The sequence below is a fragment of the Felis catus genome, chromosome A1 (assembly GCF_018350175.1).
Source record: "Felis catus isolate Fca126 chromosome A1, F.catus_Fca126_mat1.0, whole genome shotgun sequence".
In the NCBI taxonomy this organism is placed as follows: domain Eukaryota; kingdom Metazoa; phylum Chordata; class Mammalia; order Carnivora; family Felidae; genus Felis; species Felis catus.
This window is the reverse complement of record NC_058368.1, coordinates 79,966,851-79,992,709: the sequence shown is the minus strand read 5'-3', so window position 1 is coordinate 79,992,709 and position 25,859 is coordinate 79,966,851. Positions and strand designations below refer to the sequence as shown.

The 25,859-nt window shown below is 45.6% G+C and overlaps 1 protein-coding gene across 3 annotated transcripts in view; it reads left to right on the top strand.

The window, feature by feature from the left end:
* COL4A1 (collagen type IV alpha 1 chain) overlaps positions 1-25,859 on the top strand; it is a 155,576-nt gene that overhangs the window by 60,161 nt on the left and 69,556 nt on the right. For all 3 annotated transcript variants that reach the window (XM_023253172.2, XM_045055861.1, XM_045055857.1), the window contains exon 2: positions 5,180-5,239. In XM_023253172.2, coding sequence (XP_023108940.1) covers positions 5,180-5,239 — 60 coding nt within the window. The remainder of the gene's footprint in view (positions 1-5,179; positions 5,240-25,859) is intronic.

The window sequence follows — 25,859 nt, the reverse complement described above, 5'->3', positions numbered from 1 at the left end:
ATTAATGCATTAAGTCTGAAGCTCCAGTATATCTTCACGATGGATGATGTGTCATTGTGTAATCCGTGCTATTCTTTATCTCTTGGCGTGAGTCTTACAACCCATGTAGTCTCAGATGAGATACAGTCTGTGTCAAGCTTGGTGTGATTCTGGGCCTGCCCCCCAAATGTTCTCAGGTCCTGGGGAGGCAGACGAGGAGAGGGTTGTGAGGGGCATGGGACAGGTGTCTCGGTAGAGGCCTATCACCCCACTGTGGGAGCCCGGGTGGGGTGCAGCCACCCGTCATGTGGGAAGGAGGCAGGAGACGGTGATGTTGTTAGGAACATCTCTTGGGTCTCTGAGTACTTGGATTTGGGCATTTTGGATGAACCTTCTGGAGCACAGGCTTAAGATTTTGGCTTCCTGTCTTTGGAAAACTCTGAGTGGTCACCAAAACCCAGATTGTGAAGCAAAACTGTGCACATGGCTTGATGTAGGATGTTAGGAGGTTATGAGATTGCACGCTGATGACTGCCACACGTGTGAGTCAGGGAAAGAGAAAGACTATCATCTACGGAGTCTGTTTGGACTGTGGTCAATTGTCCCCATTTCCAAAATATAAAATTAATAACAGCTCACTGTCTTGGAGGCACTTGTTCAGGTTTCACTTTATGAAATAAATATCCCCAGATGTAGTTGTTTTATGCAGAAGATCTCCACGGCAACAGGTCTAAGGCTTGAGGATATCGTTAAAGAAACAGACTTCACGTGATCACAGTTCTATTAATAGTATTGTTTTCTTTTTGAGAAATGATCTCTTGAAGCAGAATTGAAGCACACATTGTATCTCAGACTTAATACACAGCCTCTAACAAAGCGTATTAACTAAAGTTTTTCTTGTCACACCCCCTTCCATTCTGTCTCCAATACCTGTGTCTGTCTTGGGTTAAAATTTGGGTTTGTCTAAGGAACTTGCGAATGTGCGTAAGCACCTTCATACTTTTATCTCTTAATGTGCTGGCAGTTTTATGTAATGAAAGTTGGTGGTGGGTTCTAATTTCAACCTTGTCCTAGCATGTTATATTCAAGCTCCAAAGTCAGTTCTTGCATCTGAAAAGTGGGGATGGTAGCACTTACCTCAAAATAACCGTCGGCTGATTAAATAAGACGATGGCAAATTGTAGCTTTTGAACACGTTAGTTCCCTTCCTTTCCAGCTTTCTTTTCTTATAGGATGCTATTTTATTTTAGTTTAGTTTAGTTTAGTTTTTCATCAGAACAGGTGTATTCCTTAATCCCCATTCCCCCACCTGCCTCCCCTCTGGGAACCATCAGTTTGTTCTCTGTAGTTAAGAGTCTCTTTCTTCCTTTGTCTCTCTTTCTTTTTTTCCTTTGCTCGTTTGTTTTGTTTCTTAAATTCCACTTACAAATGAGATCATATGGTATTTGTCTTTCTCTGACTTATTTCACTCGGCATTATACTCTCTGGTTCCATCCGCATCTTTACAAATGGTAAGATTTCATTCTTTTTATGGCTGAATGATATTCCACCATATGTATACATCACCTCTTCTCTATCCTTCATGTATCGATGGACACTTGGGCTGCTTCCATATCTTGGCTGTTGTAAATAATGCTGCAATACACATAGGGGTGCATGTATCCCTTTGAATCAGCGTTCTTATATTTTTTGGGTAAATACCCAGAAGTGCGATTGCTGGATTGTGGGGTAGTTCTGTTTTTAACTTTTTGGGGAAACTCAATACTGATTTCCACAGTGGCTGCACCAGTTTGCATTTCCACGAAGGCGCACGAGGGGTCCTTTTTTTCCACAACCTTGCCAGCACTTGCTGTTTCTTGTGCTTTGATTTTAGGTGTTCTGACAGGTGTGAGGTGATATCTCACTGTAGTTTTTTGGTTTATATTTCCCTGACGATGAATGTTGTTGAGCATCTTTTCATGTGTCTGTTGGCCATCTGGATGTCTTCTTTGGGGAAATGTTGGTTCATGTTTTCTGCCCAAGTTTTAATTGGGTTGTTTGTTTCTTTGGGGTGTTGAATTATATCAGTTCTTTATATATTTTGCATACTAACCCTTTATTGGATATGTTGTTTATAAATATCTTTTCCCATTCAGTTGGTTGCTTTTTAGTTTTGTTGACTGTTTCCTTTGCTGTGCAGAAACTTTATTTTGATGTAGTCCCAATAGTTTATTGTTGGTGTTATTTCCCTTGCCCCAGGAGACATATTCAGAAAGATGTTCCTATGGCTGTTGTCAAAGAGGTTACTGCCTGTTGTCTCTTCAAGGATTTCTATGGTTTCAGGTTTCACACTTAGGTTTTTAATCCATTTTGAGTTTATTTTTGTGTATGGTGAAAAAAAAGTTTCATCCTTTTGCATGTGGCTATCCATTTTTCCCAACACCATTTGTTGAAGAGAAGGTCTTTTCCCCATTGTATATTCATTCCTCCTTTGTGAAAGATTAATTGACCATAGAATTGTGGGTTTATTTCTAGGCTTTCTATTCTATTCTATTCTATTCTATTCTATTCTATTCTATTCTATTCTATTCTATTCTTTCTATGTCTGTTTCTATGCCAGTACCATACTGTTTTGATTATTACCACTTTGTAATGTAACTTGAAGTCTGGAATTGTGATACCTCTGCTTTTGTTTTTCTTTTTCAAGATCGCTTAGGTTATTTGGGGCCTTTTGTGGTTCCATACAAATTTTAGGATTGTTTGTTCTAGTTCTGTGAAAACTGCTGTTGGTATTTTGATAGGGATTGCATTAAATGTGTAGACTGCTTTATGTAGTATTGACATTTTAACAATATTTGTTCTTCCAATCCATGAGCATGGACTGTCTTTCCATTTCTTTGTGTTGTTTTTAATTTCTTTCATCCGTGATTCATTTCAGGGCACAGGTCTTTCTTTCACCTTTTTGGTTAAGTTTATTCATAGGTATTTTATTTTATTTTTTTGGTACAATTATAAATGGGATTATTTTATTAATTTCTTTTTCTGCTGCTTCATTGTTAGCCTTCATTATACTGAGGTATCAGAGGGTTTTGTATCATGAATGGATGCTGTACTTTGTCAAATGCTTTTCCTGCATCTGTTGAAATGAACATATGGTTTTCATCCTTTCTCTTGTTGGTATGATATATCATGTTGATTGATTTGTGAGTATTGAACAACCCTTGCATCCTGGGAATAAATCCCACTTGATCATGGTGAGTGATTTTTTTTAAAGGTATTGTTGGATTCAATTTGCTAATATTTTGTCGAGGAATTTTGCATCTATGTTCATTAGGGATATTGGTCTGTAGTTCCCTCCCCCTTTTCTTTTGAGGTGTCTTTATCTGGTTTTGGTATCAGAATGATACTGGTCTCAAGAATAAATTTGGAAGTTTTCCTTCCTCTTCTAATTTTTGGAGTAGTTTGAGACTAGGTATTAACTCTTCTTCAAATGTTGGTAGAATTCGTATGTGAAACCAGCTGGTCCCAGACTTTCATTTGTTGGGTTTTTTTTGATTACTGATTCATTTTCATTTCTGGCAATTGGTCTGTTCAAATTTTCTATTTCTTCCTGCTTCAGTTTTGGTAGATTATATATACATCTAGGAATTTATCCATTTCTTCTAAGTTGTCCAATTTGTTGGCATATTATTCTATTCTGTTATATTGGAATAATATATTAATATTATGTCCTAATATAATGATTTAATAGAATTAATATTATATCATAATATTTTATTACAATTGTTTGTATTTCTGTGGTATTGGTTGTTATTCTCCCCTTTCATTAATTACTTTATTTAGATTTTCTCTCCTTTTCTTTTTTTTTTTTAATTTTTTTTTTAACGTTTATTTATTTTTGAGACAGAGAGAGACAGCATGAACGGGGGAGGGTCAGGGAGAGAGGGAGACACAGAATCCGAAACAGGCTCCAGGCTCTGAGCCATCAGCACAGAGCCTGACGCGGGGCTTGAACCCACGAACCACTAGATCATGACCTGAGCCGAAGTCGGACGCTCAACCGACTGAGCCACCTGGGCGCCCCTTTCTCTCCTTTTCTTGATGGATCTGGCTAGAGGTTTATCAATTTTGTTGATCTTTTCAAAGAAGCAGCTCCAGGTTTCATTAATCTGTTCTCTTGTTTTTTTAGTTTCTATTTATTTCTGCTCTAATCTTTATTATTTCCTTCCTTTTGCTGGGTTGGGGTTTTGTTTGTTCTTCTTTTTCTAGCTCCTTTACATGTAACATTAGGTTGTTTATTTGAGATTTTTCTTGCTTTTTGGTGTAGGCCTGTGTTGCTGTAAACTTTCCTCTTAGAACCACTTTTGCTGTATTCCGAAGGTTTTGGACCATCATGCTTTCATTTTTATTTGTTTCCATGTACTTTTTTATTTCTTCTTTGATTTCTTGATTGACCTATTCATTGTTTAGTGGCGTGTAATTTAACCTCCACGTATTTGTGGTCTTCCCAGATTTTTTCTTGTGGTTGATTTCTAGTTGCATTGCATTGTGGCCAGAAAAGATACATGGTATGATTTCAATCTTTTTGAACTTGTTGAGACTTGGTTTGTGGCCTAATATGTGATCTATTCTGGAGAATGTTCCTCTTCTCCAGCTTTTATTACATGCTTGGGTTCTTTTCATTCAAGCTTTAACTGAATTGAAAATCAGTTCTCTAAGGTTGGGCTTAAAATAAGCTCCTTCATTTATTTCCTCTTTGCACAAACATTTTTTGCATACTTGTGTGTCCTTGGGAATTTGGAGGACAAAGCATGGACTCTGCTTTCCTGGGGCCTCAGTTTCCCTGGTCTCTGGTCTGAAACTCCTTAATCAGTATCATAGCCTTGCAAATATGGGTGATGCCCTGTTAAAATCATCCCTGGAGAGGCGATTCCAAAAAGTATAAATAGAAGCCTTCAGTTTGTGGAGCAAGTAATGCTTTGATTTGCTCTACTCCAGGATTACTATTTCATCTATGAGGGCAAGAGAGAGGAGCCAGAGGCTACGTACATGATAACCCCATGAGAGCAAGTCCAGATCTCACATTTTGAGGTCGTACTCCTCATAACGGGGTAGAACGTTTCCCATAAATAGGTGAAGATGCCAAAATCATTTCAATTCAAAAAGTGACCTCAATTTGCAAGAGTTCTTCTATTTAAAGACTTTTTTCTCTTCCTTCCAGGGCGGTTGTGCTGGCTCTGGCTGTGGGAAGTGTGACTGCCATGGAGTGAAGGGACAGAAGGTAAGTGGCCAAAACTTAAATGGTAACAGTTTGTTTTGAATTGCCATCGATATGGAAATCATGAAAAACTGCATTAAACCTAACCAATTCATCAGCAGTTCATCTTAAAGCCTTATTACTTACTATTTTGATAATTTCCCCAGAGTGATTCAAATGAAGCAAAACCAGGCTTAACATTATGTCTAGGGGATCTCAGCAGTAGCTCCCCAAAGACTGTGATAATTAGTGGCAGTTAATGCAGAAAAACGGATTCGGTTTCTTTCCTTTTTTGACTCAAGAAGGGACACGTGTATTGGCAGAAAACCTGTCAAGTCAGTAGCATTCTTTGGAACCCATGTGTAAGAACGAAACTTAGCACGTTTCTCAAAACAGAAAAAGTTTCTATTGCACCTAAGGGCTTCAGATCAGTATTTTTAACCCCACACTGGCCCAGAATTATTTACAAAAACAGTAAATATTTATTGTTCCCCAAATGTAAATTGAATTATATTTTTCTAAGCAAGTGTTCCTGCCTGTCATTTAAGAGTCACAGACCTGGGTAAATCCTTTTCTCTGGAGGGCAATCAATCTGTGCGTTTCAGTTGTTTGGAGAGAGGGTGTCTGCCTGGGTTTCCCCGGGGACAGTGCAGCACCCTGAAACTGCGTGGTTCTGTACATCAGGTGTGGCCATGAAAAGACATGGCCAGTAAGCCAGTTGGCCTGTGACGAGTGGGGGCCCGAGGCAGGCTGGGGTGTATGGAGCAAGGGAGGCCCATGGACAACTGTCTGCTCCTTGGGCGCTGAGGGTGTCAGCCAGGGCTGGATGTCCATTCTCTACTTCATGGCCTGCTGCAGGCTTATCAGGTCACAGGCTCACACTCTTGAAATTCAGAGAATTTTACTGTACAGAAAATGGTTTGGTTTCTTTTTAGCTACTTGCTGAAGTACCAACATTATTATTAGTTTTTAAATACACTCATAGTTGGTGATACCAGTATTAATAAATAGTTGTGTGTGTGTTTTTTTTTTTTTAATGTTTATTTTTGAAAGAGAGAGAGAGAGAGAGAGAGAGAGAGAGAGAGGGAGAGAGACAGAGTGTGAGCTGGCAAGGGGCAGAGAGAGAGGGAGACACAGAATCCGAAGCAGGCTCCAGGCTCTGAGCTGTCAGCACAGAGCCCGATGCAGGGCTCGAACTCACAAACTGTGAGATCACGATCTGAGCCGAAGTTGGACGCTTACCTTCTTAACCAACTGAGCCACCCAGGAGCCCCAATGGATAGTTTAAAAAAAAAATTTTTTTTTTAACATTTATTCATTTGTTGAGAGACAGAGAGCACAAGCAGGGGAAGGGGCAGAGAGAGGGGGAGAAATGGAATCCGAAGCAGGCTCCAGGCTCTGAGCTGTCAGCACAGAGCCCAGCCTGGGGCTTGAACTCATGAAATGCGAGATCATGCCCTGAGCCGAAGTCGGACGCTCAACCGACTGAGCCACCCAGGTGCCCCTGGATAGTTTTTTGAACAAATGCAGTATGTGAAAATATATTGATAGCTTTCATTATCAACCGTATCAACTATAATCCACCTTCATGGTCTGTTCATTTTCTTATTTGGGAAGTTTTTCTAGCTAGTTCCAGTGTGCATTTGCAAGAGTTATTTTATAGTGGGGGAAAGTATGTTCATACCACACGGAATCTCTCTCTCTCTCTCTCTGTCTCTTTCTTTTTTCTTTTGATCTAACTTGAGTTTTACACATAAGCACACTGAGCTAACAAAGACATTCTTAAAACTATAAAAAGTAGAACTTTCCTATGTCAACAAATAGGAACTGAAGGCCTGTATCAACATCACAGTGTTTTTCTTGTAACTTAAAGCATCAGGAGCTGGAGGGGAGGTGGCGGTAACGAGTCTCACTCTCAAAGAGAGCGGAGTCCATTCCCCCGACTTTCCCAATCTCCCCTCTCGTCCAGCAGCTGCAGACTCCAGTGGTGGCCCCCCCACCTCCCCCACCACGGCTCTGCTTTTTCAGACTTCCTATTCCATGCATATGCTTTCCAGCCTGACTCATTTTCATTTTTACCCCAAATCCACCCATTAATAACATGTAACCAGGCAGAATAATCTAGATATAGCTTTCCAGGTATTTTTGGCTGAGTTTTCCGTGACTTGAGAACAGCTACTCAGGGACTTGGTTCACTTGAGTTCGGATTTGGTTAAATATCTTTAGAGAAGGCGGGGGTCACCTCTGAGTCACGGCCAGCATCTAGCACCCAGCCCCGCAAGGAAAGGGTCTTTAGACATTTCTTTTCAAAAGTGAGCATCGAGGAAACCCTTGAGCATTGAGGGAACCCTTGAGGTGGCTGGTACACTCAGGTGAGGCCAGGTCTGTGTTTATCTCCACAAGGAAACATGCCTGCTTCCCACTTGGGCACTGGACGGTCAAAGGGAGGAGGCATCGAGGGCGAAGATGTGCCATTAGATTGTGCCCCTTTCTTTAATTTTTTTTTTCAACGTTTATTTATTTTTGGGACAGAGAGAGACAGAGCATGAACGGGGGAGGGGCAGAGAGAGAGGGAGACACAGAATCGGAAACAGGCTCCAGGCTCTGAGCCATCAGCCCAGAGCCCGACGCGGGGCTCGAACTCACGGACCGCGAGATCGTGACCTGGCTGAAGTCGGACGCTTAACCGACTGTGCCACCCAGGCGCCCCGATTGTGCCCCTTTCTTGTGGTCTCAGGCGAGCCTCCCACTGAGACCAACCTGAGCCTTGAAATCAGAAAACCGCAGAGCGCCCCCTTGGGGGTGGGAAGAGTAGAATTCTGCTCTCCCCCCTTGCTGACCATCAAGAAGATTCCCAGCCAGTGGACCAGACATCTGGGATCCAGGGCCTCCGTGACCTTTCCTGGCCGGCCCTGCCCCCTCAGCACCCTGTCTCTGCCCACTTGGGATTTTTTATCTTATTCCTAAAACAAGACTATTTAAAATGAAATACTTGTAAGCTGTAGGTTAAACCATTCTGAATTAATCTTTTAGAAGACTGTAATTTTCCCATGGATTCAGAAGGCCCCTTGAAATCTAGCTAAATGGTTTAGTATTATGTCTTTTCAACAAAAATTGAAGATGTGTCTTGAGCACAAGTATTTCAGGCCCTACGTTTCACATAACACGACCAAGGAAGAGGTCCTTCCCCCCCGCCCCCCATGGAAAGAGGACATTTTAACCTCCACTCATTGTCTTGAAACTGATGTCGGTCAGTGTTAATGACCTGGAATACCTGAAGTGTGGTTGAGCCGGGATTTCAGACGTGGTTCCCCCTGTCATGCCCTCCCCCTCCCCTCCCCTCCCCCTCCCATCCCGAGGTCAGACAACAGAGGATTTTATTCTCAGCTGGCACGTCAGTGACAGGAATTGGCCCTTCTCCACCGCCATCGCCCCCCGCCCATTCTCGGAGTGAGGCCTGGGCATGCTAACGGGGTTTAAATGCAAAATGAGCCGAGGGTGTCGAATCACAGCCCCTAGATCTAGCAGTTCGGATCACCGGCCTGCTTTGGAGCTCCTGCCGGATGGCTTGGCTTCTCCTCTGAGTTATTTTGCTATTCTCAAATGCCTGCAAGTCAGATGAATTTTGACCTGTTTTTTAAAAATAGGATAGTAGGAGCCACATAACTCTGAGACAGTTAAAGTTACCTAAGTGGGACAGAGTGTCAGCCGCCTTGGAAATGTGGAAATCGTTGTTTCTGACACATGTCTTTTCCACGTCTCCTCGAGGAAAACTTTCACATGCTGACTACTTAGAATCCACCGGCGGACCCTGGAATGTCTCCCGTCTCAGTTGCCAAACCTTTTCTGGCTAAGTCCCGTGTTCGAGGGAGATGTCATTCCTGGGCAGAATGTCTTCTGTTCTCCAGTTGCCATAAGTGAGTGTCAGTGTAGGGGGTCTTTGGGCATGTTCTAATCTCAGTCATCAGGCTAACCCTGGGCGTCTTGCTCTGCGTTCACGAGGCTTTCGCAGGACGTCAGGGGCCCTCGGAGATGTTTGTCTCCCCACTCCCCTGGCTGGCACGCGTACCTTCAGGTGCTTTCTCTTAGGTAATTACTTCGGGTTTGTGCCGGTGGCTTGGTGTTCCTCCGGAGGCCTCCGCCCTGTGGGAACGGTGGCTGCTTAACCTGATTAGCGTTTTGAATGCTTGCTTACTCAGAAACAGACAAAAGTTGAGCTCTTCTTTTGCTTGAGAACCTGCTTTTCGCAACTCCGTGAGATATTAGGAAAGGCAGCACATTCCGAAGAGTTACTGCCGTCTGCTTGGGAACTGGCCGTTTGTGTTTTGCCAACACAGAGCTTACAGAAGAAGTCTTTCAGATGTTTTGGCCCCGGGAGCCCCTGTTGATGTGAAACACGCATTCTCTTCCACGACCCCGCAGCGTTCAAGACAGGGAGCTCCCCACCAAACCAGGGGTGAGAGGTGTGCAGACGAGGCGGATAGCCGAGTGGGGAGCAAGCAGCCGAATCGCAGGGGGCGCAGAGAAAACAGGTGCCCCGGTTCTCAGAAAGGAGCGGCCCCGCGGCCCAGAGGTGGCCCGGGGCTGCGAAAAAAGGGACCGCTTCCCGGTGAAGTGCGGTGCAGACATATTCTGTGTCCACTCGTGGACCTGACATGCTTGCCTAGGGAGCAGGGTCACTCACAGGCATAAGGACACACACAGAGCTTACCCACACTCATCTGAGAAAATGCCTCTTGTGGCCAGTTGATAAGCGTATTGTTGAAAAGGCCTGATGGTTCCTAATCGGGTGACTCTGGCAAGGGGCTTTCCCCACCACGGTCTGAAGCAGGGTCTTCATGAAACAGAATTGTGGCATTTCTGTCCCCTAACAAGAACTGTGTGGGTGTCTCCTCCGTGTACTCTACCCTGCTGATGCCTCGCTGCTTGCCAGCAGCGTGGGAAAGAAGCCCCGTGTCCTGTGGTCGCTGGGTAGACTGTGAGTCAGAGCCCCGCTCCGCACGCGGGTCCTGCACAGTGTGATGCATCATCAGCGAGGACAGCCCCAGATCACCCGCAAAGCAGAGAACTTTGAAAATGGAATTTCTGTTGGGCTGAAACGGGTGCCTTATCTGATTTGGAAGGGTGGAGGAGTCTGGCCAGTCTGGAAGGCGTTCTGTGTTGGGCCCTGGAAATCTGGGAGGAAGTTCGCGTCACTCTTCTTGCGGGACACTCTTTTCTTTTATTACGGCGGATGGTTTGGGGCTTCGCCAGCCATTAAGTTCCCATATGTGTGTCACACAGTCAATAAATATCCCACATCGGGCCGCCATATAAACCTGTCTGTCTACATCTTGACATTAAATTGTAGTGTCTGCCCATTCACAGCCGATCTCGGCAGAAGAGGAAAATCCTGGCTTTGGAATGTCAGAGCAAGAAAAAGGGTTGATGTGTATTGAACGTCTATGTTGGGTCAGGCGCAGTGCTGAATTTTTTAATGCTTCTTCTTCTTATATTTGTTTTATAGTTGAAGAAACCAGCGAATCCAGGGTTTCTCACTTTGGCACTATTCACATCTTGGGTGGGCTAGTTTTTGTTGTGGGGGGTTCCTTTGCATGCAGATATTTAGCAACATCCTTGGCCTCTGCCCACCAGATGCCACCAGCACCTTCTCCCCCATTTGTGGCAACCGGAAGGTCTCCAGGTTTGGCCAGATAGATGTTTCCACAGGGGGTGGGGGGGGGGTGGGTGGAGGGGAAGTAGAATCGCTCTGGATTGAGAGCCACTGAACTGGCCCCATCTCTTTTAGGGAATATAAGGCAAGGCACTGGTCAGAGCACTTCTCAGTTTCCATTGTTCAAGATAAGAGGATCTTGATCTGGGGGATCCCAAGGAGAGGAATTCGGGGTTCAGAATATTGAAGTCTTGAGCAAGCTCCCGTTGCTTTAAAACTCAGTCCACGTGGGGTGTGCTGCTCTGCTGGCCACCTGCCTAGGAAAGCGGACCTTCCAAAGCCTTTCTCTGGGCAGTGGTGATGGAACAGATTGCTGGAGAACCACAGAGAAATGGACGTATTCCTTTGGGGCCACGGGCAGACCTCCCAGTTCCAGTTCCAGATGAGCATCCACTGGGTTAAACAAATAAGCACAGGGAGCCACCTTGTCTGTGACACAAAGCAGGTCAGAGGTCGTGTGGCCACATCCCGAGTCCCGCTCCCCACCTGAGGAAGGTTAGGGGAAGTCCAGCCCAAATAACCAGCATTCGCTCCCATCCGGAGGATGTTCATTTCATACGACATTCAGAATAAAGCCTTGAGGGGAGGGCGTATGGAAGGGAGGTTTCTCTGGCCAGCCTTGGGACCCCTTCCTCCAGGAAGTCCTGGTGCATTCTCTGTCCTGTAGGAAATCTGTCACCCTGGTCCAAAGGGAGTGATTTTGTTATGTATTGGGCACGCCTCCTTGATTTCCCAGGAGGTAAATATGGCCACATTTCTTACACATTCTGGATGTAGTCAGAGACTAGGGTCATCAGCTTATTCATGGCCTCGTTGACATCTGGGAAAAGCCATCTTGTCTCTGCTTTCCACGGGCTGCTCAGAGTTGTGGCAGTCAATCAATCAGCACGCACTTCTCAGCCGTTACTTTGCCAGGCACCTTGCGAGAGAGCAAAACAAGCATTTTCAGGGTCCTTCTCTCAAGGGCACACGGTACATAAGGAAAAAGTGTAAAGAACGCGCTGATTGTAATCATGTCTGACTACAAGAGAACAGGCAACACTTTCCCGCCTTCCTGATTCTGCGTGCCCTTTCACATTGGTTTTTCCCGTCGGCTCCTGTTGGCAGAGGCCTTGCTTGCTGGGGACTGGAGACACCGGCCTGTGCCCCTGACAGCCCTCAGAAATGCCTCAGGACCTCAGTCACCTTTACGACGAAGGGTCTCACTTTCTCACGACCACCACCGTGGGGCACGCGTTTACTAGTGTTTCCGTATTAAGTGAAATTCTTTTTTGAGACAGGGACTACATTGTGTTAGTATTTTTTGGGAATTCAACAAATTTAATTTATTTATATATTTCTTTCATTGGTCTTTTAATTTATTCATGGCTAATGATAGACATATTTTTAGCCATGATTTCATTACGAAATAAAAAATAATAGGGTGTTTTGTATGTTGTACTTTATATTATGACCAGTTGCCCTCTTTTCACTCTTAGCATAAAATAATAGATATATTATATGTTATCTTTCTATTATTCTTTTGTCAGGGTATTGAAAATCCCTTTCTCATAAATTAAATTATATTAACCATCATTCTAAATATTAACGGTGTCATATTTATCCCTAGTTAATGTTTTCCTCAAGTAAATGAAAGTAAATATTTTTATATAAATCTTTGAAACTAGATAAATGAACTGATTTGGACTACTAGTAATGAATTACTGATAATAACGACAATTTATTTACAAAGCACTTACTCTGTGAGAGACATTGCATTGCATTTGGATCAGGGAGAATTTTAAAATCCAGTATATTGAAAAAAATACATTTTTCTACTCATAAGATTTGAAATCTAATCTATAAAGTCAAAATGCAGAAGGGAGTGCTACTTACTACAAAATACTAGGAGGTTTATTTAACAAAATTGTGGTTAGCGTATTTGAAATTACTTCCAGTATTACTGAGACTGATTGGATATCTTTATTTTTATCAGTGTTTTGAGCATTTCTAAAAGGCAATGTGTAGTTTGGCCCTTCCCAAAACATGGGTCTCAGAGCATCTTGAGATGTTAATAGATGTTTCCTTTGGGATGGAACAGGGAAAATGTTCCAAGGACAAATGAGTGTGGGGAACACTGAGTTATGGCTAAATGCTTGTTTGTTGTTTCCGGACCAGAGCATCAGCTTTAATGACTTAGGATCTTTAATAAGTTTGTGAGCATTCAATGGGAGGCATATGACGTACCGTTCCCCGGATGTGCTCAGTCATAGACCCTTTTATCTCTCGGATGGGAGGCAGCCTGTAGGGAAGAATGTTTTGTTGAATCAAAGCCTTCCTTCTGGTGTGACCTCCACCATCTACCATGAGCTGAGTGTATCTCACGCAGTTACTTAGACCAGGTTACCCTCAGGAAGAGGAAGGTGGCCTTTGACTTGTGGCTTCCCAGGGCTGCCACAGGGGCACATGGAAGGCATTGTGCCCAAAAGCACTCAGGAAATTGAACATGTCACATATGCGCACGTGTCTGCTTAGCAGTAGCTGAGTTTGAAGGTTGCATGAGTACGAGGACAGGCTTTGCTGGGGGGGGCCAGCTACGGGAGGGTTCCTGGACATACAGAGAGATGTGGAGACCCCTCTTCCCGGGTGGAGTCTGCAAGGCCAAAGACACTGACCAGAAGCTCTCCAGAGCCTCAGTTAAAGAGACGTTAGGATGTTTTCAGCGCAGAACCATTGTTAGGAGGCATGTTTGTAGCTTTTGGATGCTTTTGGTAGAGGAAAAATGAGATGGGCTCACTTGGGAGGTCTGTCTGGAAATACATCCAGTTTCTAGTCAGTGTCCTGATTTCATCACCCGTTTCCAGAATCCTTATCCCTTAAAACGTAAGGGGAAACAATTCTCCCTTTACGCAGCCCAGATACCGCTACAGGGTTTTGTGAACTGCTCTTCCTGATGTGCATGTAATTACAGGCGTTGTCCAGGCTCATCCCTGCCCCCAGCCAGCTGTCCCTGTTCTAGATATTGTAAAAGGGGAACTTCTGAGAAATGTCCTTTATTTTTGCCACATGAGGGATCGAATGCCCCAAGCGTCTACTTTAATCACTTTGGGAGCCATCGGTATTCGCCGCAGGGTCCCATGGCATGTTCCTTCTCTTCCGGTTAGCGGATCATGTGGGCTAATACACCCTCTTTTCCTTTTCCATGTTTTCTGTGGTATCCTGTAATGCCAAGATTTTTTCCAGATGGTTCCTATTTCCACATATTACACATGACTCATCTGGCAGAGTCCTCGTGAGAATCAACATGGGTTCCCACATTCACCTACTTTTGTCTTTTTTATAGTGCTTTGAAAACAAAGAGCTTTAAAAACTGTGTTTGAATCCCAGGGTAAAGATACTACCAGTATTCCAGAGGGGAGTCACTGAAAACAGATCCACGTTAAGTGGATTTATCTTATTCTGCACACAAGCCCCACCATGGACGTCTCATGGATGTTTCACCATTTCAGTACCCACTGGCCTCCCCTAGTGCAGGAGGGACGCAGGCTATGCGCTCCCACCTTGCACCCCTCTGCCTGTTTCTCTCCGCTGCATAAAGTCTGCCCTTTGTCATGTGCTTCTGGGGCTTGTGAAACTCGTGATAGATGACAATCATCAAAAAAACCCTAAGCCTACATTGTTTTTCTATTTGCACCTCTATTTGGAACACACCTCATCGAGCACAGCTTTAAAAATAGTGATTTGATCTTGTTTCCATGTTTAGAAGGAGGAGTAGGAATTCAATGTCTTGAATGCAATATTGTGTCCTGTGACTTTTAAGGCCTAGAACACCTCATGTGAGCGAGTGGACGCTGTCGTCATGATGCTGGGCCCTGATAGCCCTCATCTTGATGACTGATGGGGAAAAATTGTTTTGTTTTTTTTTTTTTTTGTAAATAGATCCTGAGGAAACATTGGTTGTCAGGAACCATAGCTTTCTATTTGAAGGAGCCAAATGAGACTGTGTGTTTTAATTCAAGATCAAAGGCAACTTAAAACAGGCCCTGATAAATGCGAACGGGGCATTTGGACTTCTTTCGCTGAACATGGAACGCACGAGCACTGGGAATATGTCTCTAGATGGCACGTAATGATGCAAAGTGCTTATGGAGTGTGGGCGTGGACACGGCACCCGCAAAAATGATCTTAGCAGAACCCTCGTCCTTGTGAAGTGGTTCAGCACAATGTGCAATTAAACAAAGGAAGAATTAGTCAGCGGTAACGAGCAAAGCAGATGGCCCCGGGAAGTGGTGCCCCCGTGTCTTCTTTCCCTCTGGCAAACCCATTAGAAACGTTAAAGGTACGGCTCGAACACGTCTCCCCGGTGGCTTAGCTGCCTCCGCTGGTTAACCACATGGTTTTGCAAATGCACGATGCTTATCTGGCCCGAAATTTCATTGACTCTCCATTTCTTCACAGGGGAATCCGGGGAGCTAACAATGAATGAGTCTTGGCTGATTGCTACAAGGCCACCATGAACTCATTCCCAGTTAAAGCCCTTCGGTGGGGGTTCTCCTTCATTAGCACGAGGCTGTGCGGACCCTGTGCTTACAGACCAGCCTCCAAAGGGACGTAAGGTGCTCCTGGTAATAAAGACAGATACGAATCTCTTACACGCATCCCATGTGATCGTGAGGTTTTATCCGGACATATTTTACGGATGTCCCATCATAGCACATGAGGGCCATGTGTGAGTTCACTGATTCTAGGCAAGAAATCTGTGCTGTAAGTTGATGTGAATTCTGAGACCTTTAGGGAATGGCTGTGTGTGATTTGGAAATGGCTTTCCCTGGAAGATTGGTTAAGGAAGTAAGGAATTAAGTCTACCCATAAGTAGATCCAGTGAGCAGTTGGAGCCAGAAAACAATGTCCACCACCCCACCCCATCCGCCTTTCGTTCTGGGGGCTTCTGTTCCACTTGGCAGTGTGCCGATGGCCGGAGGCGGTGGTTAGCAGGACAGGCATGACACGGGCTCACGGCAGAGGGAAGTGTTAAACAAGCAACAGCACCAATAAACCCTGGACTGAACACTCTGTTACCAGCTCTGGGGGAGACGGGGTTGTGAGACTGAGCCCCCCGGGGACCAGAGATGAGCTGGGGTCTCGGGTCAGGGAAAAGCAAACCCAGCTTTTCACCAGCAGGCACCTCAAATTCAGGCAGCACTCTCGGGGCACAAGGCTTAGACCCCCAGTGTTTCACATCTGCTCAGATTCGGGGTGGAAAATTGGACACTTTGGGAGACTGCCGCGGGCTACTGAACCCCCCATATCCCCCTCTCATCTTCTCCTTTCCACCTATGAGACCCCAAATCTTTAAGGGACACAGTTTCATGAAAGTGGTTTGGCCAGAGGCAGAATGTGTGTCCTTCCGTGAGCCCTTGGGAGTTATTGTTTTCTTAGGCTGGGCCTCCCGCCTCGGGTCTGGTCTGTGTTTCAGGGACGAGGGTGGAAGGAACCCAGACGAAGCTCGTTCCCACACTGTCTGCTTCGCAACCCGGGAGGCCTGGGAGGCCCGGGAGGCCACGCTGTCCTGTGCACTGGGACACAGCGCTTTTTCTACTGGTCCAGGGCGTGCTGTAAGCATCGCTGAGGAACCCTCCGGCCCTGGCCGGTGTGCTGCCAGCGTTTGGTGGCTCAGGCCCAGAACAGAGGCGCCGGGTGGAGAACGGCACCTCCTTGGCGGATTCGAGACCACACAGGCTGTGCCCTGGGAGCCCAGCAGGGAGGCCACGACCCCGCAGTGTCAGGAGGGCCCCTGGGGGCGTCCTGCCTTCCGGGGCTCTGTGTCCCCTCTGGATGTGGGGCGCGCGGTTCTTTACCAGAGACGGTGACCTGGCAGCTTGTTGAATGTCTTGCCTGCCAGGGCAGAAGTGCTCTCTGGCTGCGGGAAAAGCTTCCAGTAAAAGCTAAGAATAGTATTCTGAAGTATGATTTGCAGTCATGAAGCAGAGCAGTGGACATTAGATGGCTGACCTGTGCCCAGGAACTCTGCCCCTTGGGCCCCTGTGGGTCTGGGGCCGCAAGGACAGGAGCTGAGGCCTCGCAGGGCGTGGGGCTCCCTCTGGGGGCTCTGAGCACATGACACTGTGTGTGGGGGGGCTGTGCTTTCACAACTCGCTGTGTGGGCACGAGGTGCCTCTTTTGTGTTTCTTTCTAGAAATTTGGTTCTCCCCCTCCTTCCCGCCACAGGTTTCTAGTCCTTTCCCATTGCTTCCTGCTCTTCCTGTCTGCTCACTGCCCAGGAACACCTCGTTCACCTTCCCCAGCCCCATGGCACACATTCCTGGGGCCTGCCTCCTGCTCACCTCCTGTCTGTGTTCATGTGCGTGTGAGCCACATGTGCACATGCACACACAGAGCACGGTACACACGTAGGCACACATGCACACACAGCACGGTGCACACATGCACTCGCACGCACACACATACACACATGTGTGCAGATACATGCATGCACGAACTCATAGACACGCACGTGCACACACGCACACACGTACACAGCGGGACACACACGTGTGCACATATGTGCACATATGCACTCAGACACGTGTGCACACAGTGCATACATGCGCGGACACATGCACACACACGTGCACACGTGTGCATACATGCACATGCACACTGACACGTGCACACACACATATATACGCATGTGTGCACATGAGGAGGAGATCTGCCAGCTGTGTGCGCCCTGTGGTCTTGTGATTGGGTGCACATTTCTCAACCAGACGGTCATTCTGTTTCCAAGGCGAAATCTCCAAAAGGAAGCACCGGCCCCTGGGCATGAAAGGACATCTGGGTCAAAACGTGGGCAGGCCACCCCCCAAAATGCCGAAGGCCCCTCGGTGCTGCACCCTTGCCGACCTTGCTGCAGTGAGCTGCCGTGTGAGCAGCAGGGGCTCTGGCGTGTGGCGAACGTCAGGACGCCCGGTCAGTCCGAGCGAAGGAAGGTCAGGCCCCCAGCGGCTTGTCTCTTTACCGGCTGATGTCTCCGCCGTGCCGAATGCTTGCTTGGGGGTCTGCGGAGGAGGGGGATGGTGGCTCGGCGGCTGTATCTGGTGTAGCCTTCAGCCTGGGTGTTTCGAGCCTGCTGGTGTGAAAATGTGAGTTTCTTGAGCCCCGTTTGCCTCCGGGTTCTTCTCCCGCTGTTCCGCTTTGAAAGAGCTCGAGGTGCCCGCGTGAGAGTTCCCGTGGCTCTGAAGGCCTTCTTGGCTTCCTCACTGCCTTTCCTTTCTCCACTTGCTAATCTGTTCGGTTCTCTGTATTTCTGAGATCTAACTTGGGGCCAGGGGCTGGTGCTTCAGTCGCGTGCGACTTTCTAGAAGACCTGCGGTGGTGGTTGTCCCTGCCTGGCAACAGTGGGTCACGCGTCCCCTCTTGCTCTGGGGTAGGTACCAAGCCCCAGGAGTGAGGAAGATCATAATTGTGAAAACATTCCTGGCAACAGCCATTAATCTCCTTTCATACCTCACTCTCTTGCCTTGAAGTTGTACTCTTGCCCCAAAGGGTCTTAGAAAATTTACCGTTAAAATTCCCCTCCTAGGGGGCTGTTCAGACTCTGGGGACATAGTCCCCTCCGGGTTCTCTGCCTCACTGAGGGACACACAGTAGAACACACAGTGAAACAGGTGCCTTCCTGTGACCTTAAGGGTCATCCTACACACCAAATGATGCTTCGAGCAAAGTGACCTACTCAGGGTGTGTACTTTAAAATTCCATTTATTTATTTATTTAAATCCAAGTTAGTTAACATACCACGTAGTCTTGGCTTCAGGAGCAGAACCCAGTGATTCATCACTTCCATATGACACCCAGGGCTCATGCCAACAGGTGCCCTCCTCAGTGCCCGTCGCCCATCCAGCCCATCCCCCCCCCACCTCTCTCCAGCAACCCTCAGTTTGTTCTCTGTGTTTAAGAGTCTCTTAAACAGTCTCCCTGTCTGTTTGTACCTTATTTTCCCTTCCTTCCTCCTATGCTCATCTGTTTTCTTTCTTAAATTCTACATGAGTTAGATCGTATGATATTTGTCTTTCTCTAACTGACATTTCTTTTAACATAATACATTCTAGTTCCATCCACGTTGTTGCAAATGGCAAGATTTTCTTTTTGATTGCCGAGTAATACTCCATTGTACATATGCACCACATCTTCTTTATCCATTTGTCACTTAATGAACATTTGGGCTTCTTCCATATGCTTTGGCTGCTGTTAGCACTGCTGTGAACATTGGGGTGCATGTGTCCTTCTGAATCAGCGTAAACTTCTATTCTTTTAAAGAGGAATTTGTTTCGCTCCACGACGGATAGGAATGTACACATGTCATTTTCTGTCCCATTGAATGTTTTGCCCCTGACACAGCCCCCTCTCCTGAGGGTGTCCTGTGCTCCATCACGTATTGAGTATGAGTTCTGGAAGGAGTGTAGGTAATCTCATTTCAGAAGCAAATCCTTTGTCGCTTACTCAGCAGTTAAGACATTCAGCTGTGGTTGTTTCACTCCATCAAGAACAATGCCTGTTCCCTGATTCAGGACTGTCAATGGTGGGGAGGGGGGTGCCAGGAAGCCCAGGTGGCTCGGCCCTTAAAGAGCGAGTCCAGGGGCCCAGGAAAGCGGGTGGGCCATGGCCCCAGCCATCCACAGACTTCTCACGAGCCCCGAAACGGGGCCAGTGCCTGTCACTGCTGTATTTGTTCTTCAGAAATTCTTCACCACAGCAATCAACCTCGGTGTTTACACACGCACAAATAACTGTCAGATGATAGCTTTTCATCTGATTCTGACAAAAAAGGTGCTCTTTCTTCCTGTAGAGAAGCATGGAGCTTGGAACCTCTTTATTCTCTTGAAGATGCCTGGTGGGTTCCCATTGGTTAGAAATTCCCATGGGATCTCGGAAATCTTACAAAATTAGCCATTTTACATCTGGGGCAGGGACAAGGGGAGGCCACTTTAGGTGGTTGGTTGACCAGCGTCCTCGTGTCAAGGAGAAGTCGCCTCGGTCATTGTGTGGGAGGCTGTACGTCCCCCGGAGTGTGGAGCGGAGGGGCCCTGGCAGCAGGTGTGGCCTGGCATGCCTCTTCCTGCACCTCTCCCTCCTTCTCTCCCTTTCTCTGTCACGTCTACACTCGGGGCCATCCATCCTGTAACTGATTCTTTAAAAATTTAGTTATGGAATACAAGGTAAAATGTCACACGTTGAACTCCACAATCTGTAATCTGTTTTTTTTTTTAAGTTTATTTATTTATTTAGAGAGAGAGTGGAGCAGGGGAAGGGCAGAGAGAGAGAGGGAGAGAGAGAATCCCAAGCAGGCTCCACACTGTCAGCACAGAGCCCGATGCGGGGCTGGAATCCACGAACCGTGAGGTCATGACCTGAGTCGAAATCAAGAGTTGGACACTTAACCAACTGAGCCACCTAGGCGTGCCTGTAATCTTTTTTTTTTTTAAATGAGAACATTAATTTTTCCAGTTTACAAACTGTAATGCAATTTAGGCAGATTTCTGCATCCTGTCTCCTAGCCAAAGGACGTAGTATTTTAGTCTATTGGCATTAAGTAATTAGAATAAAAAAGCAAGAAACTATCTTGTAAATGCAACCTTAGAAACCTCTGCAAAATATATAGAGTAAAAATGGCATTAAATAAGATTCTACTAACTTACAATTTTGCTGTAATTTGGCTATTGGGTTAAAATAATCTCCACGTTATCTTCTGGAGACAGGTTTGCCAATTCTGCGACCAACCCTGTGGTGAAGGGACCCTACCTTTTCAGGGAGGCTGCTTTCAAGTATTTAAGACGTAGTTACTTGTTGCGTTAATTCCGCACCGTGGTTTTAGTACTGATGGTGCACTTGTACGCTTTTCGTAGCTATTCAGTTGTCAGATCAAAATCTTGACCCCCCAAACACCCTTCTGTATCTTGCTTCATTTCTTTCCCTGAGTGACTGTCTATGTTTTAAAAGAATTAATGGTGTTTACTGAAAATAGGCTACAATGCAGTTATTTACTAATTCAGATGGATCTGACCCCTTTTTCCCAGTTAACGAGGGTCAGCGAGTTGTGGGTTCTGTGAAACCTCAGGCCCTCCCAGTATGGCATTGCATTATATGGGCAAAATGGAGTTGTCATGTTTCAGCCACTTTGGAACTGCTCTTATCTTTTAGATTCTGAGTATGATTAATGACGTCTTGAAATTATTGCCGCGTGCTGGGGGAGAACATTGTTAGCAATGCAGCACGGCCAGGCAGCTTTGTCGGAGGATGAGGAAACAGAACACGTGTGTGTTATCGGATACTTGCGAGCAGGGCCCTGGGGCTGGTGCACGGGGTGGCTGTACAGACTCGGGAGAATAAACAGAGTGTCCGGGGCTGGAAAAGAATGAATATCAGATGTGTTCATTGAGGAAAAATTAAAAAAAACCTTATGCATAAGTGAGGAATTTCTTAAAAAAAAAAAAAAAAGAAAAACAAATTGCCTTATCTTTTCAATACCCAAAACATCTTTATTTCCCATTGTCAAATTTAGCCTCAGAAATAAGAGTGAGATAATTCATGGGTCGTGACCACTAGGAAGGGGAAAAGGCGACACTGCCTTTTCATTCTCTTTTAAAATACTGTGTGGCTTTTATAGGAAATGCAGTCGACTGGATGGGCTGAGAAATCTTGATAGTAAGTGCAAAATATGTGTATTTAAATAAACAACAGCCAGACCAGGTTGGTCCACGAATCATGGGTCCAGTGTTGAATACAGCGGGAAGTCAGGGAATACCCAACGGTGTGATCCTTTCCAGGATCCAGCGTGACTCAGTTGTCCCATCTTCTGGCCGGCTGGCCTGATTCTCAGAGAGTCTTGGGGGCTGGGGCTATAGACACAGTCTCTGGCTCCTTGGCCGGGGTTCTCCCCAATATGCAGCATTATCAGTGCCCTCACTGTAGGAGGTGCCCCAAAGCAGAGCAACCATGCCTCGTGTTTCTGTCAAGTTTGGAAACCAGATTTCTAACCCCGTGTCCTCTTGGTAGGTTTATATTATTTCCTTGGAATCTTTTTTTTTTTTAAGTTTATTTATTTATTTTAAGAAAGACAGAGACAGCATGAGTGGGGGAGGGGCAGAGCGCGAGAATTCCCAAGCAGGCTCTGCACCGGCAGCGTGAAGACCGATGCGGGGCTCGAACCCGTGAAGCCGTGAGTTCATGACCTGAGCTGAAACCAGGAGTCGGACACTCATCCCACTGAGCCCCCCCAGGTGCCCCTTTCCTTGGAATCTTTAATACTTTGTGTTCCCTGATTCACTCCTGAAAATACTTAGTGAACACCTACTATGTGCTGTCTGTGCTGGGTGCTGGGGAGCAGGGACACCCGTAAAACCTACTTTTGATAGGTAGTTGCATTTAACTACATTTTTAAAGAAAAAACAGAAAAAATTTTTTTCTTAACGGACAACTGGCAATTTTTCTCAAGGTTAAACCTGACCGATACCTTGCGTGCCTTTCATGTTATTAACTATGATGATTACTGTCAGGGCATTTCTTTTGCATTTTTCATTTTTATTGTTAACACAGACCACACACACACACACACAAATGCCTGACCTAGATTGTGGCACTTCCTGACTTTTATGTGTCCCGATTTTGTTCAGGATGCACGCACTTCCAGGGCTGTGTCACACACCCACATACATTTCCAGGTTCAGGTGAATAACATCCTCATTATGGTAACATGAAAACTCTCTAAGGCTGTTTAGGTTTTGTGCACTGATCGCTCTTTCTCAGGTTTGCTGACGACATGGAAGCCATCTCTCCAAATCTCAAGGTGGTTGGCGATAGTGAAAACAGAGCAAAGTATCTTCTTTAAAAAAAATGTTTATTCATTTTTGAGAGGGGGAGAGAGAGAATCCCAAGCAGGCTCCACACTGTCAGCACAGAACCTGATGAGGGGCTTGGACTCACGAACCACGAGATCGTGAACTGAGCTGAAGCCGGACGCTTAACTGACTGAGCCCCCTGGGCGCCCTGCAAAGTGTCTTTTGAGAAAAAGATGTACTTTTTCTGTCCACATCCTCCAGAGCTGCTAACTCTGCTACTTCTTAATAACCTTGTTACTTTGCTGTCAATTAGTTATTTTCCTGCAGTGTCTCTCCTTCTCCCAATCTTCAAGGTATAACATAGAATTTTGATAAATCCCATGGAATGTTAAAAAAAAAAAAAGAAGAAAAGGGACTTGAGCTGGTGAGTGGAAGCACAGCTCCTCTTAGGCAAGATTATTCCCTTTCCCCGGAGTGCAGCTTTGTAAGCATTCGTTCATAAACAGAACCCCTTTGTAGGGTCTATTTCTAGCTTGGTGGCTTTGCTGCTACTGAGTTTTGCCCAGCTCTGTGCCTGTTGGACCAGCGCCCCCTCCCCTCGCCGGGCCAGTGCTGAGCTGCAGCTGGATTTCACCCTGTACTCGCTGCAGTGTGTAACATGCACAACCGTCCACAGCCACGGTGAGGGTCCGAGCCGCAATAGAGCTACCTTTTATGTCTATACTGTTTTCTGCTTTAAAACACAATCTTTAAGTCTGTGTGTGACAGACAGAACAGAAGGTAGTAGGGTTAGGCACAGGCATTTACGGTTCTGATTTTCACACGAGCTCCATGTCAGTAAATCAGGTTTTCAGCAAGGGAGATGTTAATCATGTTTTTTGGAAGCCATTAAAAATTGGATGAATTTTTTGCCTTCACAAATGGCAAAGATCAGCAGAATGGATTAAATCACCTTATGTATGTGTTTCCTATAAACTTGAAGTAGAAGGGACCAAAGAAAAGCCTTTAAAGAAATTCTCCTGTCAGCCTCTACCTGTTTTATGAATGTTTTGTAAGGATTTAAAATTTTTTCCGTGTGTGCTATTTTCATGCCATCATTTAGAAAGCTGAATTTACTTTTTTCCTGTATTATTGTTCGATTCAAGTACTCAGTTTATAAAATGAATGGAAGAAGCAAACTGAGAACTAGCCACCATTCTTATTACTGGTGGGTTCATCAACACTCACCTGCCATGTTATAGCCTTCATGTTCAGGCTACTAGTCTCATATTTAATTTTAATTACATTTTTAATTCTTAAAAAAATTTTTTTTTAATTTATTATTGAGAGACAGAGAGCGTGAGCAGGGGAGGGGCAGAGAGAGAGGGAGACACAGAATCCGAAGCAGGCTCCAGGCTCCGGGCCGTCAGCACAGAGCCCGATGAGGGGCTCAAACCCACAAACCGCGAGATCATGACCTGAGATAAAGTCGGATGCTCAACCGACTGAGCCACCCAGGTGCCCCTACATTTTTAATTCTAAGTAAAATTCTCTCTTTCCCTGGGTATTGTATCTTTTAGGCCTTATCAAACTGACTTCTCCGAACTGTGCCCATGCTAAGATCTTCAACAGCACTGAATATTTAATATTAGTCTATTAATATGATGAATAGTAAAAAAGGCTGAAGGCTTCAGGTTCCAGAAGGGTTTAATTTGAAGACAGCGTAGTCCCCTAGCGCCCCCTTGTGGTGGGAAGCCAGAGTTGTGGGGCTTTCTTTACACACGTCTCTAAAAGCCCATTCCCCCTTTGTTTATTGCCTCTTAATTGAGCTGGATTAGTTAAATGCAATTGTCTTCTTCAGATCACCTGCATCTAAAAGGTCTTCCCCAAGGAAGGGATGTTTGGCTGAGATCCAGGGATGTGTCAGGTGCTGGGGGATGGTAAGGGGTGGGGTATGAATACAAACGTTTCAGATGGGAACATCCATCTCTGAGCCCCACTGGGTGTTCCCGGAGGCCGGGACCCTGGCCGGGGAGGCGGTGGAGAACCAGGGTGTAGGCTGGAGGGGGACAAAAGTGCATGTGAGTGAAGGGCTCCTGGGTGGGGGTGGGGGGAGGCTACAGGAGAACCCATCCAGAAATTTGAACCTTCTCCTTGAAATTTGAATGAGTTAATAGAGGCCGGGAGGGACAAATGTTTCCCAGAGAACGAACGGCCTTTGGTTGCAGTTTGCTGGGAAAATGGACATAAGCTATGGGTGAAGGTCAACTTTACCAGGAAATGTATACTCGGGATTTGGCAGAATACATCCACAGCACTTGGGGAAAATGTTATCACACTGTTTCTCCTCTTTCCAGTTTGGGCAGCTGACTACTTCAGGGGAATGGCTTAAAATATTTACACTTCAAAGTATTTTGAGCAGATGCCTGCTTCAGAGGGAGACTTAACGAAAGCACGTTAGCCTGGTTTTTCAGAGAGAGCGTAAGAGACAAATTCTGAAGCACACGTTTGCTGCCGAAGATCCTGGCTACCGCTTACGGCTTTCGAGCATGTCCGCTGTCCGCAGTATTCAGTTCTAATTAGGGAGACATGTCAGGAAATTTTACAAGTCCTAGGGGCCTTTGGAAGATTTTAAGGTGGTTTTTTTGTTGTTGTCGTTTTGTTTTTGTTTTTGTTTTTTTCTGCTAACAATTTGTCAGCACTTGATTTTGCTTTTTAGAAAGTTTTTCCCACTAGAAGGGTGAAGTCGGACATTTGGCCCTTAGATGGCTGTAGGCGTGCAGTTTAAGTTTATGAAAACAACACCTAGGACTCTTTCACGTTATTCTTGCTTTGAATGATGGTTCTGTAGAAAGTATTTCGTGAAGAACTCTCTGTAATTCCTTTTTTGTTTTCTTCCAAGTTGATGTACAAAGTGGATTTTTGCAGGTCAGAAAGTATCGAGGGTTCTGTTCGTTGCCAATGTTGATTAATCACACATCCATATTGTGCGCTCCCCTGCAACCGTCCTCCTGCTCATTTTGTGTTACGCACGATTTGAGACTTTGGCTCCACCAGCCGGCTTCACAGCGGTGCTGAAATTCCGAGAATTGTGCTAGAGTGTATCGTGGGCTCAAATAATGTTTCAGTATCAGGATTT